Source organism: Brachycentrus maculatus, unplaced genomic scaffold (genome assembly GCF_059751285.1).
Source record: "Brachycentrus maculatus isolate JH-2025_06_01 unplaced genomic scaffold, ASM5975128v1 h1tg000494l, whole genome shotgun sequence".
NCBI lineage: Eukaryota > Metazoa > Arthropoda > Insecta > Trichoptera > Brachycentridae > Brachycentrus > Brachycentrus maculatus.
Genome location: NW_028281241.1, coordinates 74,139 through 90,330, shown reverse-complemented (window position 1 = coordinate 90,330; position 16,192 = coordinate 74,139). Strand labels below are relative to the sequence as shown.

Genomic DNA, 16,192 nt, shown 5'->3' with positions numbered 1-16,192 from the left:
GGTCTTTATTGCCTTATTTTACAATAATTGTGTGGTAAAAAATTAAATGGTACATACTTAACTAAGTAAATTAAAAAATACAAAATTTAATTGTCAAACTGGTGCGACTGTATTTTCCGACAGAGGTCTGTATTATCTTGTATTATAATAATTATGTAATATAAAATTGAAACGAAATACACTAAACTAAATGAACTAAAAAAACTCTCATTTTTAATTACCGAACTGGTAAGACTGCATCTTCTGACAGAGGGCTGTATTGCCTTATATTACAATAATTGTGTAATATAAAAATGAAATGATATACACTAAACTTAATAAACAAACAAAAAATTCTCAACTTTCATTGCCTAACTGATCAGACGGTATCTTCCGACAGAGAGCTGTTTGCCTTATGGTGTATTACAATAAGTATGAAAAAAATCTTAAATTATGTTGCCGAACTGGTGCGACTGTATCTTGCGACAAAGGGCTGTATTGCCTTATATTACAATTATTATTCAATATAAAAATGAAACGGTATACACTAAACTAAATAAACAAAAATCTCAACAAAAGTTGCCGAACTTTTACGACTGTATTTTCCGACACATGCCGTATTGCCTTGTATTTATTTAAGTGGAGTTACAGGTACTTGGGGGAGACACCCAAAAAGCTAACACATAAGTAGGTAGACAGACTAGTATGACTGAAATTATTTTTGAGTTTTGCATACTGAAAAAATGAAGGACCAAGAGATTGTTAGTATAATTTTCATGCGGAATTATGCATAATACGACCACTCTCTCTTAAAACACTTTGTGTAGTTAAAAAAAAAACTACACTAATTGCCCTCGTTTACATTTAATTTGCAATTTTTATTTATTTAATTAACCTGGAAATTTTGTAAATAAATCATCATCATCTTTATATAAAAACACATATATGTAATTTTAAAAGCAATTTTGTGTGTGTATGTATGTATATAGAATATATGCATATACATACATATATATATAAATATATATATATATATATATATATATATATATATATATATATATATATATATATATATATATATATATATATATATATATATAAATATTTATGCAAATGTATATTTGTATATATTTAATATCCCTGTAAAATATGCCTATATTCGAAAAAAAAGATAAAAATTAAATGTGAAAAAAGTGCCAAAAAAAGATCTACATACTTCGAATATCAATTATTTTATAAATGGCATTTACATACGAGTATCATATGAAAAAATGGTATATTATACAATATACGATATTCAATAAAACCAGAATAGTGATGTAATAATCTTGCAGCTTTTTTTCAGCCTCTTGATCGGTTTAATTCAGTTGATCAAGGACATACTATTGATATTTAATATCATGTTTAAATTTGAAATACCAGAGGTTTTAAAAAAAAATCATATGCAGGATTGAAGACTGTAACAAAAACCAATAAGAATCTGTGCAGAAAAGATAATTTTGCCGATTTTTTAATACTTTTTGAAATAAATAATAAATTACGACTCTTATTATAGGTGAACCGAATGGTGACTTAACAGTAGATATTATAAACACATGTTGCAAGGCTGCATATAATTTTTTTGTAAAGACTCATTGTTGAAATTATAACATATCTAATCAATGATATTCAGATGTTTTGATTCACTGCAGTACACTGGGATAATACGCAAGGAATTAAAAACATTCGACATAAAGGAAAAATAAACGCTGTTATAAATACTCGTATCTATATAAAAATGAGAAAGTAAATTGCAATAGACATATCAAATCAATGTTTACACGTACTATATATATATATATATATATATATATATATATATATATATATATATAAATATATATATATATATATATATTTATATATATATATATATATATATATTTATATATATATATATATATATATATATATATATTTATATATATATATATATATATATATATATGTATATATATATATATATATATGTATATATATATATATATATATATATATATAAATATATATATATATATATATATATATATATATATATATATATATATATATATGTATATATATATATATATATATATATGTATACATATATATATATATATATATATATATATATATATATATATATATATATAAATATATATATATATATATATATATATATATATATTTATATATATATATATATACATATATATATACATATATATATATAAATATATATATATATATATATATATATATATATATATATATATATATATATATTTATATAAATATATATATATATATATATATATATATAAATATATATATATATATATATATATATATATATATATATATATATATATATATATATATATATATATATATATATATATATATATATATATATATATATATATATATATATATAAATATATATATATTTATATATATATATATATATATATATATATATATATATATATATATATATACAATATATATATAAATAGATATATATATATATATATATATATATATATATATATATATATATATATATATATATATAGATATATATATATATAAATTTATATATATTTATTCTTCTTCTTACCCCTATCCACACCCGATGGTGTATAGGGCACTGCATCGTATTGACGCGGTGTTATTTTAATCATTAACACATGTTGGAAAGATGAATTATTAAGTATTAGATTTTTTTACCAATACGAAATGAAGTATTATTATTCTTAATATTATTCCTTATTGGCGATATCAATAATAACGTTTAAAGGGCGTAAACATATCTTCATTCTTTATATCTTGATTTTCATCTAGTTGACGCTAATGACCGTACTTTACTGGCCAATTTCGGTCTGTTGGTAAGCCTTTTAGAGTAATGTTTTTTCGAAAAAAAAGCACTTCGAATTTCTATTTTTTTTTCTGGTATATTTCCTGTTCCAGCATTGACAGTTACCGTAGATAACCCTTGAATTCTTCGCACCCTTCTTCATTTAGTATCTACTATCTTTTGAAATTAACCACGAAGGAAATCCATTTTGTTCAAAAATAGATAAATACAGACGATAATCTGCCGCGAAAAATTTATTGGAAATTTTAGCCTTAATGGTTTTATCATATAATTGTTATAGAATTTTAATTATTCTTAAAGTATTGAAGAATTTTATTTATCTGGAAAAATATAAAATACAAGTATTTTTGTAACTTGTAAATTAATGTCGTTTTTGGTTTTTATTCTTCCCCTATTCATTATATAAGTAGAAGTCAAAAATTAATGAAACCATTTTGTATAAAAATCTTTGATTTAACAAATAGAGCGTCCGTATTTAAACTGTTGCAATTACGGTAAATGCATGCTTTTTATGTAGAATTTTTGGAGATTATTTTTTAGAAATTCTATTGAAATCAAATTTTCAACGACGAAAAAATAGCATTTTAAAAATATCTAAAAACAATCAGAAAATAAATTTGGTAAAAATGTAAAATTTTCTTAACAAATAAAACTGTCAGTATTTATTTGTTCAAAACCTTAATTCTCTTGAAGCTATTCAGCGATTGCTTTTATTTGCGTATTTTGAATGCAACGTCGTGAAATTTTGAAACAACGTTGTATTCAAATACGTGCGTGTTTTTATCTATTTATTTTTGTATTAATAAAATTGTTACAAATGGTTTACTTGTGACAGCGAAAAACATTTTTTAAACAACCTTTTCTACTGTAAAACCAGTGCCATCTGTTGAAATTAACAGCAAAACACGGAATACTAAAATTTCTCATGCGGACAGTTCGCTCTTTGACGTCTGTTTTAAACTGTTTTCGATTGGATTTTTGTTTTAAAGATTTTAAATACTTTCATAGCTTCACGAGCATTGTGAAATGAATCGTATTAGAAATGTGTATTTTCTATTTCCTTCTTCCCCATTTAACCGGACTGACCCACAATAATAAGTGGTATAGATAAAGATTATAAATATTAAAATGTGATTTGAAAACACATTCAGAATAAACGATTTTTTTTCTCTTTCAAACGACACGATAAAAATAATGAAGGACATTGGTACCATAAACCAAGCTAGGATACAAAATGCCGAACCCTCTTCTAGTGGAACGGAAGGTCTGTTGACAGTCAACAGTCTGGATTTTCCTGAGGAGGTTTACGTGGTTTCCTCCCAAATGAGCAAATGCTGAGAAGTTCCCGATTGGCCCACACTAGATTACTCCTCCTGTTTTGTACAAAGATTAAAATATGTAAAACATTTAAAAAAAGTTATAAACAAAAATTCACTTTATGATCAATAAACCTTGTACATTATAAGCAAGGTAAATTATAAATGCAACTCTTATCTAAAAAAACTCAAATCAGTTAAACGGTTAAATGACTGGTTTCATATAATTTTCAGTTCAATGCACCCGCTTTAAATTTAATAATAGCATATTATAGGTGTATTTACCGGTATGTGCAGAATTTGTTTTGCTCGTACTCATTACGATAGGTGGATAGGTGATTACTGATTACCGTCACGCCTTGGGTGACGTGCCAAGGTTTCGTCAATCATGTTATAAATGCTTCATACATACACATGCTGAAATGTGTCATTATTATCATTAACTTTATTTTGCATTGTTAGTTTGCTTTTAAATTTAATAGCATGTCTTGAAAATTACCTTAGTTTATACAATTTTCAACCTAAAGCTGAAATTATAATAATGGGAGGTGTTTTTGTGATTTTACGTTTAATGTCACAGTAAATATTTGTAACTTTTTTCGTGCGATTATTTGGTTTATGTTTATTTTTTTTAGACGTATCAAAAAGTTATGTATATGCAGAGGTTTTTCCATATAACGTGGTGGATCAGCGTCCCGGCACCTTTTTTCACGAATAATTTTTAATTTTAATTTTGTTTTTCAAAATCAATTACACAAATACAATGTTTCTAATTTATTATTAGATTAAAACCAATATTTTTAGCTTTTCCACTTTTTTATTTGACCAGCGACCGGGTTTCGTCGTTACCGACATCATCAGACTGGTCGTTACCGACATCATCAGACATCAAGCTAAAAATATTGGTTTTAATCTAATAATAAATTAAAAATGCAATTCCATCACGAAGTGTCAGTGGATAATATAAATCTATTACAATGTTTCTGTTTACGTAAATACAATTTTTATTTATGTGATTCGTCCAAATGATAAAATATGCTATTGTAATACATATTTTTATTTACTAATAGCCCTATATATATAAATATATATATATATATATATATATATATATATATATATATATATATATATATTTATATATTTATATATATATATATATATGTACATATATATATATATATATATATATATATATATATATATATATATATATATATATATATATATATATATATATATATATATATATATATATATATATATATGTATATATATATATATATATATATGTGGATTGAATATTACACCAAACGGATTAACATAACTATTGAACTTGACCGTCACGCCAGTGCATTAGTCTTGTGAGTGGCATTACATGATGCACCGTACATGTACATATCAGTGTGTACCTACTAGGTCATTTGTCCAGTGTCAAGATATACTATTGCATAAATTACGCGCATATTTGTCTCCATTATTGTATACTTATACAAGTATACCCGGCCACGTGTGCTGTGGCTCAGGCTAGTTAAATGAAAAATAAAGAATAAAAAGAGAAATATGTTTCATTTCACAATGCTTCAGAGCAGTGGCGTGCAGAGAGAGTTAATTAGGGTATGCAGTAGCGGTAGGCAGGAAGGTAATCTAGGTACTACTTACTTACTTTGGTACGCAGTAGAGGTAAGTAGTAAGGTAATCTAGGTACTACTTTCTAGGGTAAGCAGTGCAGGTAGGTAGTAAGGTAATCTACGTACTACTTAGTAAGGTGGGGTAGGTACTGGTTGCGTTTTTACATGTCATGCGGGTAAGTTAGGAGAGGCACTGCTTTTCTGCCTATACGGAATGCACGCTCTTGCTTGTGGGTATACAATATTGTAGCAGTTGTTATGAAACACGCTGTGCGTTATAAACAAAACTAAGTATGGTGTGTGTTGGTGTTACGTTCTACAGATGGCGCAGCCATTGGGGTGATAATTTTTCAATGAAGCATGTTTTTACCTGACACAGGTATATGAAAACACAAACGTATTTGAATTCAAGGTTGCGTCAATATTTCAAAGCAATTGGTGAATAGTTTTATGAGATTTAGGATTTTGATCTAACGAACATCTACTAATATATATATATATATATATATATATATATATATATATATATATATATATATATATATATATATATATATATATATATATATATATATATATATATATATATATATATATATATATATATATATATATATATATATATATATATATATATATATATATATATATATATATATATATATATATATATATATATATATATATATATATATATATATATACATATGTGTGTGTTAGAGAAAGCGTAAATGTTATATATTTTAAGGTATCGAATAATTTTTTATATGATTTTTTAAATCGAATAATATAAAAATAACCTAGTATTATAAGTATTATTCCTCAATTATTAGTATAAGTATAATACTTACAAAAAAAAAACAAACAAAAAAACAGTAAAAAATTGTAATTATCACATTTTAGAATTTTTCGGAATTTATTAACATTACGTTAAGATTTCAGATCCCAGATGCGTTTTAATTGAAAGTATTTAATTCAATTTTACAATTAGGTAAGTTATATAACTCGAGTATTTTATTTAATTTTAAAATTAGGTTAGCTGTATCATATCACATTCTGCTGCTATAATTTATTTGAACCGAGTAATTCTTTGATACATATTCACCGAATGTTTTTTTGAATCACGTTAATTTATCGAATTACTCAACAATTATATAATTATTCGATTAAAGTTGTAAAACAAATCAATTTAACATATTCACAACATTTTGAGTGTGTCCAAATACTTGTTCACAAAATCTGGATTATCTCCAATTACAGGAGTTATTTTCATATTATTTTTTGACATCTCATCAAAGATGAAGAAGAATATGGAAGTCTGGGCATTTACGGGGCTTACGACCGTCATAGGCTGGTTTGAGTGATCACTTTACACACGTGTAACATTCACCAATTCTACCCATTATTGACAACCACACTACTCAAATTCTTGGAAGTTCTATATATATGAATCAATTTAGAAACTTTGTTCTTGAATCACTAGAACTTCACTAGAGACATCTATTGGTGAGATGTAAAGAAGCTTTTTATTATGCAGAAACTCTTATATTAGTATGTGAGATCCGAATCCCGAATTATAATCACACACATGAGAAACGCCAGAAAATACCATTTTCATTTTTATTATTAAGCTTATAATTTGACCAGATAATTTATTTACAACATTTTGAGTGTGTCCAAATACTTGTTCACAAAATCATGATTATCTCCAATTACAGGAGTTATTTTCATATTATTTTTTGACATCTCATCAAAGATGAAGAAGAATATGGAAGTAACATATTCATTTAATTCATCTCATCACTGGTTTTAAATTACATCAACTTGAGTTCGTATCACTATTTGACATTATATACCAATTTAGCGTGTCACTTAATGATACACATTCTTTGAAATTTTCTATAGTCCAAATGTAGTGTCATTTCAAATAGAAAGTGATTACAAAATTGACATTCGTTGCTTGAAGATTATAATAAAGATATTCAGATTGTTCAGCAGGTACATTGTGGTAGATATGTGTTATATCGCATAATTTATATTTAATTTCGGCTTTCATATTAGTAACGTACTGATTTACCAATTTTTTAAATAAAATAAATGGGTATAGGCATTTCGACTTTTTATGTGACAAGTATTTTCATACTTTTCTTACTCATTTAGTTACCTGTTTATTATTTATTTACTATTTATTACTTATTTAACAATAATATATTTTTAAAACTAAACAAAAAAGTTTAAGTAATAATAGTATCACGACCCCCTTGAAAAGTTAAAAAAAAACCTCTCAACCCCCTCATCTCAATATTTTAACAGGTCTAATGTAGACAACATTCGACCTGATTATGCTATAATTATCCCGAAATCGGCAGTTATGACGTATTATTTTTAATTGATATAACAAAGAGTGAACGATGAATGATAAGGCAAGTGTTATATTACTTTACCACAAAAAGAACAATGCTTTTGACATTCAAAACACGTAAATAAGTACATTTGGGTAATTTGATGTAGATAACAGAAAGATAAAGAAAAAAGGTAAAAGGAGTGTTTTGAAGGACTATTTTTGTCGACATTTAAGGTAATTATTGAAGGTTATTAAATAATAATTCACGGGAAGAAGTAATTCATTCCATAGTCTAACAGATTTTACATAAAATGATTTACTGTTGAATGATATGGGTACGGTGAGGAATGGAACGTATTCTCTTTAAAAAAACAGGTATCAAAACCAACATCTTAAATGTTTTTTGTTAATATTTTGTGGTACATTTTTAAAACTTTTTAAAATAAAACTATTTTTTTTAACCATTTAAATTTTGTATCATGCATTATTAATGATTATTTTTTACAGTCAAATATGATTTTCCTCATAGGCGTATTATGAATTAAGTATATACATATAACAAAATAAAAGCTGTAAAATTGTGAATATTGCTCTATCGGAACTGGTTTACAACTCGTATTTTATAATCTAGTCTAAATCAATAAATTGCCTAATATTATAAAAGCCTTCTTCTAAATGTCATCTACGCTTAATGGTGCATAGCGCACTACTTCAGATTGATGCATTGTTAACCTTATAGTTACTTATAACCTTCAAGAATTGTCTGAAACATTACAATTATTCTTTGGAATTTTAAGTGTCACAGTCTTTTGTATTATATAACTCCTTCTTCATTTTTTGGGGGGAGAGGAGCATCATATCCCTTTCCTCCTTAAATCCTTACCCATTCCTACTTTCAATGCATCCCTTATTTTATCATTTGTTTTTACTTATATTCATATTGTTCTTGTAATTTTAATTGAATTTTAAAAGCATCATTTCAAAACCCTCAAGTATTCAGACTTGATTATTTTTAGCTAGATGGAGGATTTCGCTTCTCGGAATTATAATATAATAGCCGTAGGTCATTTTAAGGTTGTTCGTAAAGTTATTTAGAGTGAGTACTGTTTGTGATACGGACATATGCCATTCGTGCATAATTATTTCCTATTGTACTTATAAAAAAAGCAATATGATCATTAATAATTTTGCAAACGTACGAAGCTGTCATAGGATAGTTTACTCATTTCCGCATGACCTTAGAAAGTCTCTTATATTATTTTAAAGAAGAACGGATCTGGCAAAAAATAACGCAATTTTTTCGACAGAACAAGGTTGTGTCCGTAAAAAAATAGCGGAACGAAATTGAAATTTTGAGCGGACATTTTTGCTTTAACTGAAAAAAGTGAAATATTGTCATAACGATATGATTTTCCGTCCGCGAATTTTAGCGAACAAACGAACATCATTTTTAGAATGTCAACGTATTTCTTTCTTACCTTTTTACATATGTATTTAAAATATTTTTTAAATTTCCTACCACTTTATGTTTCAAATAAATACCAATATTATATAAAGATTAATTAAGGTATCTAGTGTGTCTTATTTCTTGATGTAGAATGTAAACGTAATTCCTTCTTGCCTTTTTAACACCAATATTATATTATAATAAATTACTATTATTATTATCACAGGTATCTAGCTACTATTAAAAAAAATGACATTTTTTGACATCTCATCAAGATGAAGAATAATATGGAAGTCTGGGCATTTACGGGGCTGACGACCGTCATAGGCTGGTTAAAGTGATCACTTTACACACGTGTAACATTCACCAATTCTACCCATTATTGACAACCACACTACTCAAATTCTTGGAAGTTCTATATATATGAACCAATTTAGAAACCTTGTTCTTGAATCACTAGAACTTCACTAGAGACATCTATTGGTGAGATGTAAAGAAGCTTTTTACTAAGCAGAAACTCTTATATTAGTATGTGAGGTCCGAATCCTGGATATAAAAAATGTCATTGATGACTTGTTCTTGATGCCCAGACTTCCATATTCTTCTTCATCTTTGATGAGATTTCAAAAAAAAAATGAAAATAACTCCTGTAATTGGAGATAATCCAGATTTTGTGAACAAGTGTTTGGACACACTCAAAATGTTGTAAATAAAAAATACTGTTTCTCGTATATGTCATTTTTCAATATTTTTCGTATTTACACCGTTGTATATGAAAATAATACAAATAAATTTATTTGAAAGTGGTTTGTGTTTAAAAAGAAAGGAATCTTGCACCTGATTTTGTTTTTATTTTTGAAGTAGAAAAACATTTAAACATTATTGCATTATGGACGCTATCTTAAAACAGATTTGATGCATAGAAACGCAAATAAAGATTAAATTGAATTATCTTTAGAATTTGTATAACAGATAAAAGATAAAAAAAAGTTCTGATAACGTTTGATATCGCTTATGAATATTTATCTAAATAGTATAAATATCCCCTTGTTATTGGCTACACGACGATTTTGTGCACAAAAACCAAAACATCTACTCTTTTTGAGGTAAAAACTTGTAAAACTTTTAAAACACTTGTAAAAATATGTATATTAGACTTCCCACAATTAATCGTTTTATTTTATTTTATTGTCAAAAACTTTTGTGTGTTTTATTAAACTAATGCGTAAATTGTTCAAATACACAACGAGTAGAAAGATAATATTTACTTTTATTATTGTTGTGAACTTTTATTTGATACAAAACAAGTCTTTTTCAAAAAAAAAAAACAAGTCAAAACAAGATTCGAAAAATCGCAAACAAATTTTCATATTATTAGTACTGACATATATTTATTGTATTATACTCTGAATTTAATTAAAATATTGTTCGATAAATTTTTATAAAAATGTAAATTTACGTGTCAGAAATTTTTGAGTTTAAAAATCATTTTAATAGTGTGAAAAGGGCAATTTATCAATGCTATCTTAAATTGTCCCTCGTGTTGGACGCTCCGAATGTGTCGATTCAGTGCCAGCGTTGGTAATTACTACCACAAACTTTATATTTAGTAAAGTTAGCGGTGGGCAGCGGGCATGTCAGCGATGCTATGACAACTCATTATATATATTCCGCTGCCAGAGAAGGCCCGATCCAGTTGACTTTGGGCTCTCCGCTGAATAGTGGGTACACTACTACCGCTTATCGCGTACTGTATTAAAAGACGATCTCAGATCTCACTCGTCGCGGTTGCTCTTTTATTAGACACAACGTTGTTCGCGCTCCGGTTGTAATTTCGCGTACTCTGCGCGCATAATGTTTACTATTCATTCTGGCGTTGGATAATCGGACGATCGCGAGTCCGAAAGTGTCTCTGTGCCAAGTGAACCGATAACGATGTTTACACGACTGTTTCGTTTTATCGCAGGTAGTCCGAAGAGGTAATTGTCACCCTAGACTGTCGTCCATCCAACATGGCGCGGCTGTCTTCCATCCTGCGGCTGCTGGGGCTGGTGGCTGCGTGCGCGGCGCGCGCCGCCCCCCCTGCCCCCCTCGCCCCCCCCAGGGCCGCCCTTCCGCCCACGTGCTCCAGCAACGTGTACTGCACCGGCCCCTTACTGCACGCCGTGCAGACAGCGAGGATTTATCCCGATTCCAAGACATTCGTGGATATGAGAATGATCAAATCCGAGAACGAGACCCTTCGGGACTTCGACGAGCTGGTGGAAAATAACAATACGCCCAGTCGAGAACAGTTGGAAGCTTTCGTCAACGAGCACTTTACCGAAGGAAAAGAATTGACTCCGTGGATTCCGACTGACTACAATCCCGACCCGCCCGTGTTGAACAAAATTTCGGATCCGTTATTCAAGCAATTTGCGAAAGATTTGGTGGCCATTTGGCCAAATCTCGCGCGTAAAGTCAGCGACGAAGTCTCCGCAAATCCCGATCGATACAGCCTTATACCCATCCCCAACGGATTCATTATTCCCGGGGGGAGGTTTAAAGAGATATACTACTGGGACTCTTTTTGGATAATAGAAGGCATCATCATCAGCGGAATGACGGAAACTGCGAAAGGGATGATAGAAAACTTCCTTCACATGGTGAAGAAGTTTGGCCATATACCCAACGGGAGCCGCGTGTACTATACGGAGAGAAGTCAACCTCCGCTGTTGACAGCTATGGCGTCCAAGTATATATCCGCCACTGCAGATCTCGAGTGGCTGAAACAGAACATCGCTATATTTGAACAAGAATTAGAATACTGGATGGATAAAAAAACCGTTGAAATCGTAAAAGATAACCAAAAGTATGTGATGTTGCGATACTTCGCTCCCAGTACTGGCCCGAGACCGGAATCCTACGCGGAAGACTTTTCTAGTGCCGATGGTTTGGGTAGCGATGAAAGGCGGCAGGAATTTTATACCGATATAAAAAGTGCGGCGGAAAGTGGATGGGACTTTTCAGCGAGATGGTTCATCGCCCCAGATGGGTCGAATAATGGAAATCTCTCCGATATTCACACAAGAAGAATCGTTCCAGTCGATCTAAATTCTATGTACGCTGCGGCATTAGAAACTGTAGGAAATTTCCATAATATGCTCCAGGACCCCAGATCCGCAAATAAATGGTGGGCCCTTTCTAAATATTGGAGAAATTCTATCGACGATTTATTATGGAATGATCAAGATGGCATTTGGTATGATTTAGACGCGGTAAGCGGTAAACAGAGAAAATATTTCTATCCTACTAATGTTGCACCCTTGTGGGCAAAGTGTGTGGATAGTGACAAACTCCCCGTTTATTCCGCGAAAGTAATTAAGTACCTGAAAAACAGTCCCAGTATGACCTACCCCGGTGGAGTTCCTAGTTCCCTGGACCGCACGGGGGAGCAATGGGACTTCCCGAACGCGTGGCCTCCCTTGCAGTCCATGTTGGTGCAGGCTCTGGAGAGTACCAACCTGCCCGAGGGACATACCATGGCTAGAGATCTAGCCCAACTGTGGGTGAGGGCTAACTACAAGGGGTACAAGAAACACGAAGAGATGTTCGAGAAGTACGATGCGGAGAACCCCGGCGAGTTCGGCGGTGGCGGGGAGTACGTGGTGCAGAGTGGCTTCGGGTGGACTAACGGGGTGGTGCTGGAGTTACTCAACCAGTTTGGTCTGGAGATAACGGCCGATGAGCCTCTTCCCTGTGAAAACCTAACCTAACGTTACCACTATTAGTTACGTAATCGGGATGTGTTTGAGTTTAACTAAAATCCAAAGGTATAACGGCAATTTCAAGTCATGTGTGGTCAATACACTAACATGATAGGATGTAATTATTTATATTTTACTACGTAGTCACGTCTACCAGAATGACTCGAAAATGTGATATATTATTATACGCTATAGTATTAATTTAACATAATTTATATTTCATTTCCGATATCAACCATATAATGGTCGATCGCTTTCTATTACGACATAAATAATAAAGGTATGTACAGATATTACTTGCAAAATACAGTGCATTTCTAGCAACTATATTATGTTTGATAATTACTAAACACCGTTTTTACGTAATAATTTTATTACGTAATAAATATGTATCTAAAGGAAATCGTTTTAAATAAATTTATACAGATTTTTGAAAATCAACAAATGGTTGTTTACAATTTATATATACGTATATAATTTATGATAGATTTAATTTGTTTTCTTGTAAATATTTATGAATAAACATATATTTTATTTACATATTTGATTATTATACCTACTGATCAAATGACGAACAACCCTAAAGTTATGATATTTTGTGTAATCTAGAGTTGAAATTGATGTCTCTTAACTTTGTGGTAATTATGTGTGACATTTTAACTCTGAGAAGTAAATGACATAGTTAAAATTCCATTACGAAGTTGTATCTGAGTCAGGAGATCTTAATTAACGGGCTATCTGGAAACTTGATGGGGTCAACAATCAACAATCTCGGGCTGGAGCTGCAGATAATAAGCCATAATTACCGTCTTCTCCATACTCGACCAATTTCATTAATTAGTTTGAATGCATCTTGAAAATAATATTGGAACTTACAATAATTAAATAATAACTTTGCTTAAGATAACAGATATCAGATAAAAATGTATTACAAACGTAAAAGAGCTTTTATTAAAAAATAATTACATCTACATTATAATCAAGCGAAGAAGGCGTCAATAATTAAAATTCAGTTTTGACCGTTAATTAACTTTATTTCTTTCTGAATTTATTAAAAATCAGGTCAAATATAATCTCAAAAACCTTAAATAATATGAAATATTTAAAAAATATTATTATGCATTATTTAGTTATAAAAACCACATTGTATACATATATGTACTTATCGTTACAATATACAGTTTTGAATTTTTTTATAAAATAACGAAAGCAATTAAGTTTAGATTTTTTTCCAATTGACTCATGTTTTGACTCCTCAAATATTATGAAAATATCTGAACAGAGAATATTAGGTCTAAGCGCCCATGGTCTTCCCATGGGATTTGTGTTTTCACGTATTTTTTTTAAAGAGAAACGTTTGTGTTTGTATTATTTACACAAATATTCGAATTTCAGGCTATTTCTCTGAGCCTAAGTGGCTCATTATTAGAAATAGGTATCACTAGGTATCATAGGAGTCCGAGACACTAACCACGGAACCACAACCCGACACATATTGAGGGTGGTTGTCTAAATAACAAATTATCTTTTTATTTTAATATTTTCTTTCAAGTTATTACTTATACCTTTGAGTGAAATAACTAGTCAGCATTCTCAGTGTTATGGTTATAAGTCACATGTGGCAATAAATATTTTACTATTTTTTTTAAACTAATACCGAAACAATATAAATACTAGTTGTACGAAAATGGTTTGAAAAAATAATAATTACCAATGAGATAATCAACAAAAAATCTACAAAAATACAGCACACTCGATTAATTCAAGAGTATATTGAAACTTTATTAAATGACGCATATTTAACGCAGATATAAAGGAATAAAAAATCTAATAAATGTTTTTTTTCCACTTTTCATTTTTTTGACCAGCGACCAGGATTCGTCAATTCCGACATCAAACTGGTCAAATGATGACCAGTCTTATCGTTCGCTAGTCAAATAATATAAAGGTGGAAAAAATATTAAATTAATCTTTATTTCTCATACAACTATTTCTATGCAACGGAAAATACAAATGAATTAATATTTAAAAAGTAAATAATTATCATCTTATGTTTTCCGTTGAAACGCTGAACTTTTCTTGTATTCTCTAGAGAAGTACTCACCTTACCGCATCAAATAATCCTAAAGGCTGGTCAAATAATATAAAAGTGGAAAAAACATTTTAATAAATAATTTTTATTTCTCGTACAACTATTTCTATGCAACGAAAAATACAAATGAATTATTATTTAAAAAGGAAGTAATTATCATCATATGTTTTCCGTCGAAACTCTGATTTTTTTTGTATTCTCTAGGGAAGTGCTCATCTTACCGCATCAAATCAATGTTTATATTACATTTCACTCACCACGTACACGTTATTGTATCTACGTATTCCATTCAAGCAAAATAAAGGGAATAACTGATATGCTAGTAATCTAATTCTTTTGACCTTAATTAGTTTCCATATCTTTAACTTAATGTAAATAATAATATGAATGATTAGGTTAAATATTTTACAAATATAATATGAGTCAACAATAACAAATATTTACAACATTTTGAGTGTGATGGTCGTCAGCCCCGTAAATGCCCAGACTTCCATATTCTTCTTCATCTTTGATGAGATGTCAAAAAATAATATGAAAACAAATATTATTTTAAAAAATCTTTTAAGACATAAAACTTTTCTTATTCTTTAAAACAACAAAGCAAATATTTAATATTAAAATCGATTTTTATATCTTTGATAATTAATTTTTATTATGGTTCATAAAAATCAGACGTATTGTGTTTTTATTTTATTGTAGTTTTATTAACAGAATATTTCATTTTGTAAACGT

General features: G+C 29.2%; 1 protein-coding gene across 5 annotated transcripts in view; it reads left to right on the top strand.

Annotated features, from left to right (window-relative positions):
• LOC148301989 (trehalase-like) overlaps nt 1-13,960 on the top strand; it is a 37,670-nt gene extending 23,710 nt beyond the window's left edge. The window contains exons 1-2 of one of the 5 annotated variants that reach the window (XM_088272320.1): nt 10,685-10,728; nt 11,589-13,959. In XM_088272320.1, the coding sequence (XP_088128446.1) occupies nt 11,635-13,377 (1,743 nt within the window). In that variant the 5' untranslated portion in view covers nt 10,685-10,728; nt 11,589-11,634 and the 3' untranslated portion in view covers nt 13,378-13,959. Of the gene's footprint in view, nt 1-10,684; nt 10,729-11,588 lie in introns of those variants that run through there. The other 4 variants (XM_088272314.1, XM_088272318.1, XM_088272319.1 and 1 more) reach the window with 4 other exon arrangements.
• The last annotated feature ends 2,232 nt before the right edge of the window (nt 13,961-16,192 follow it).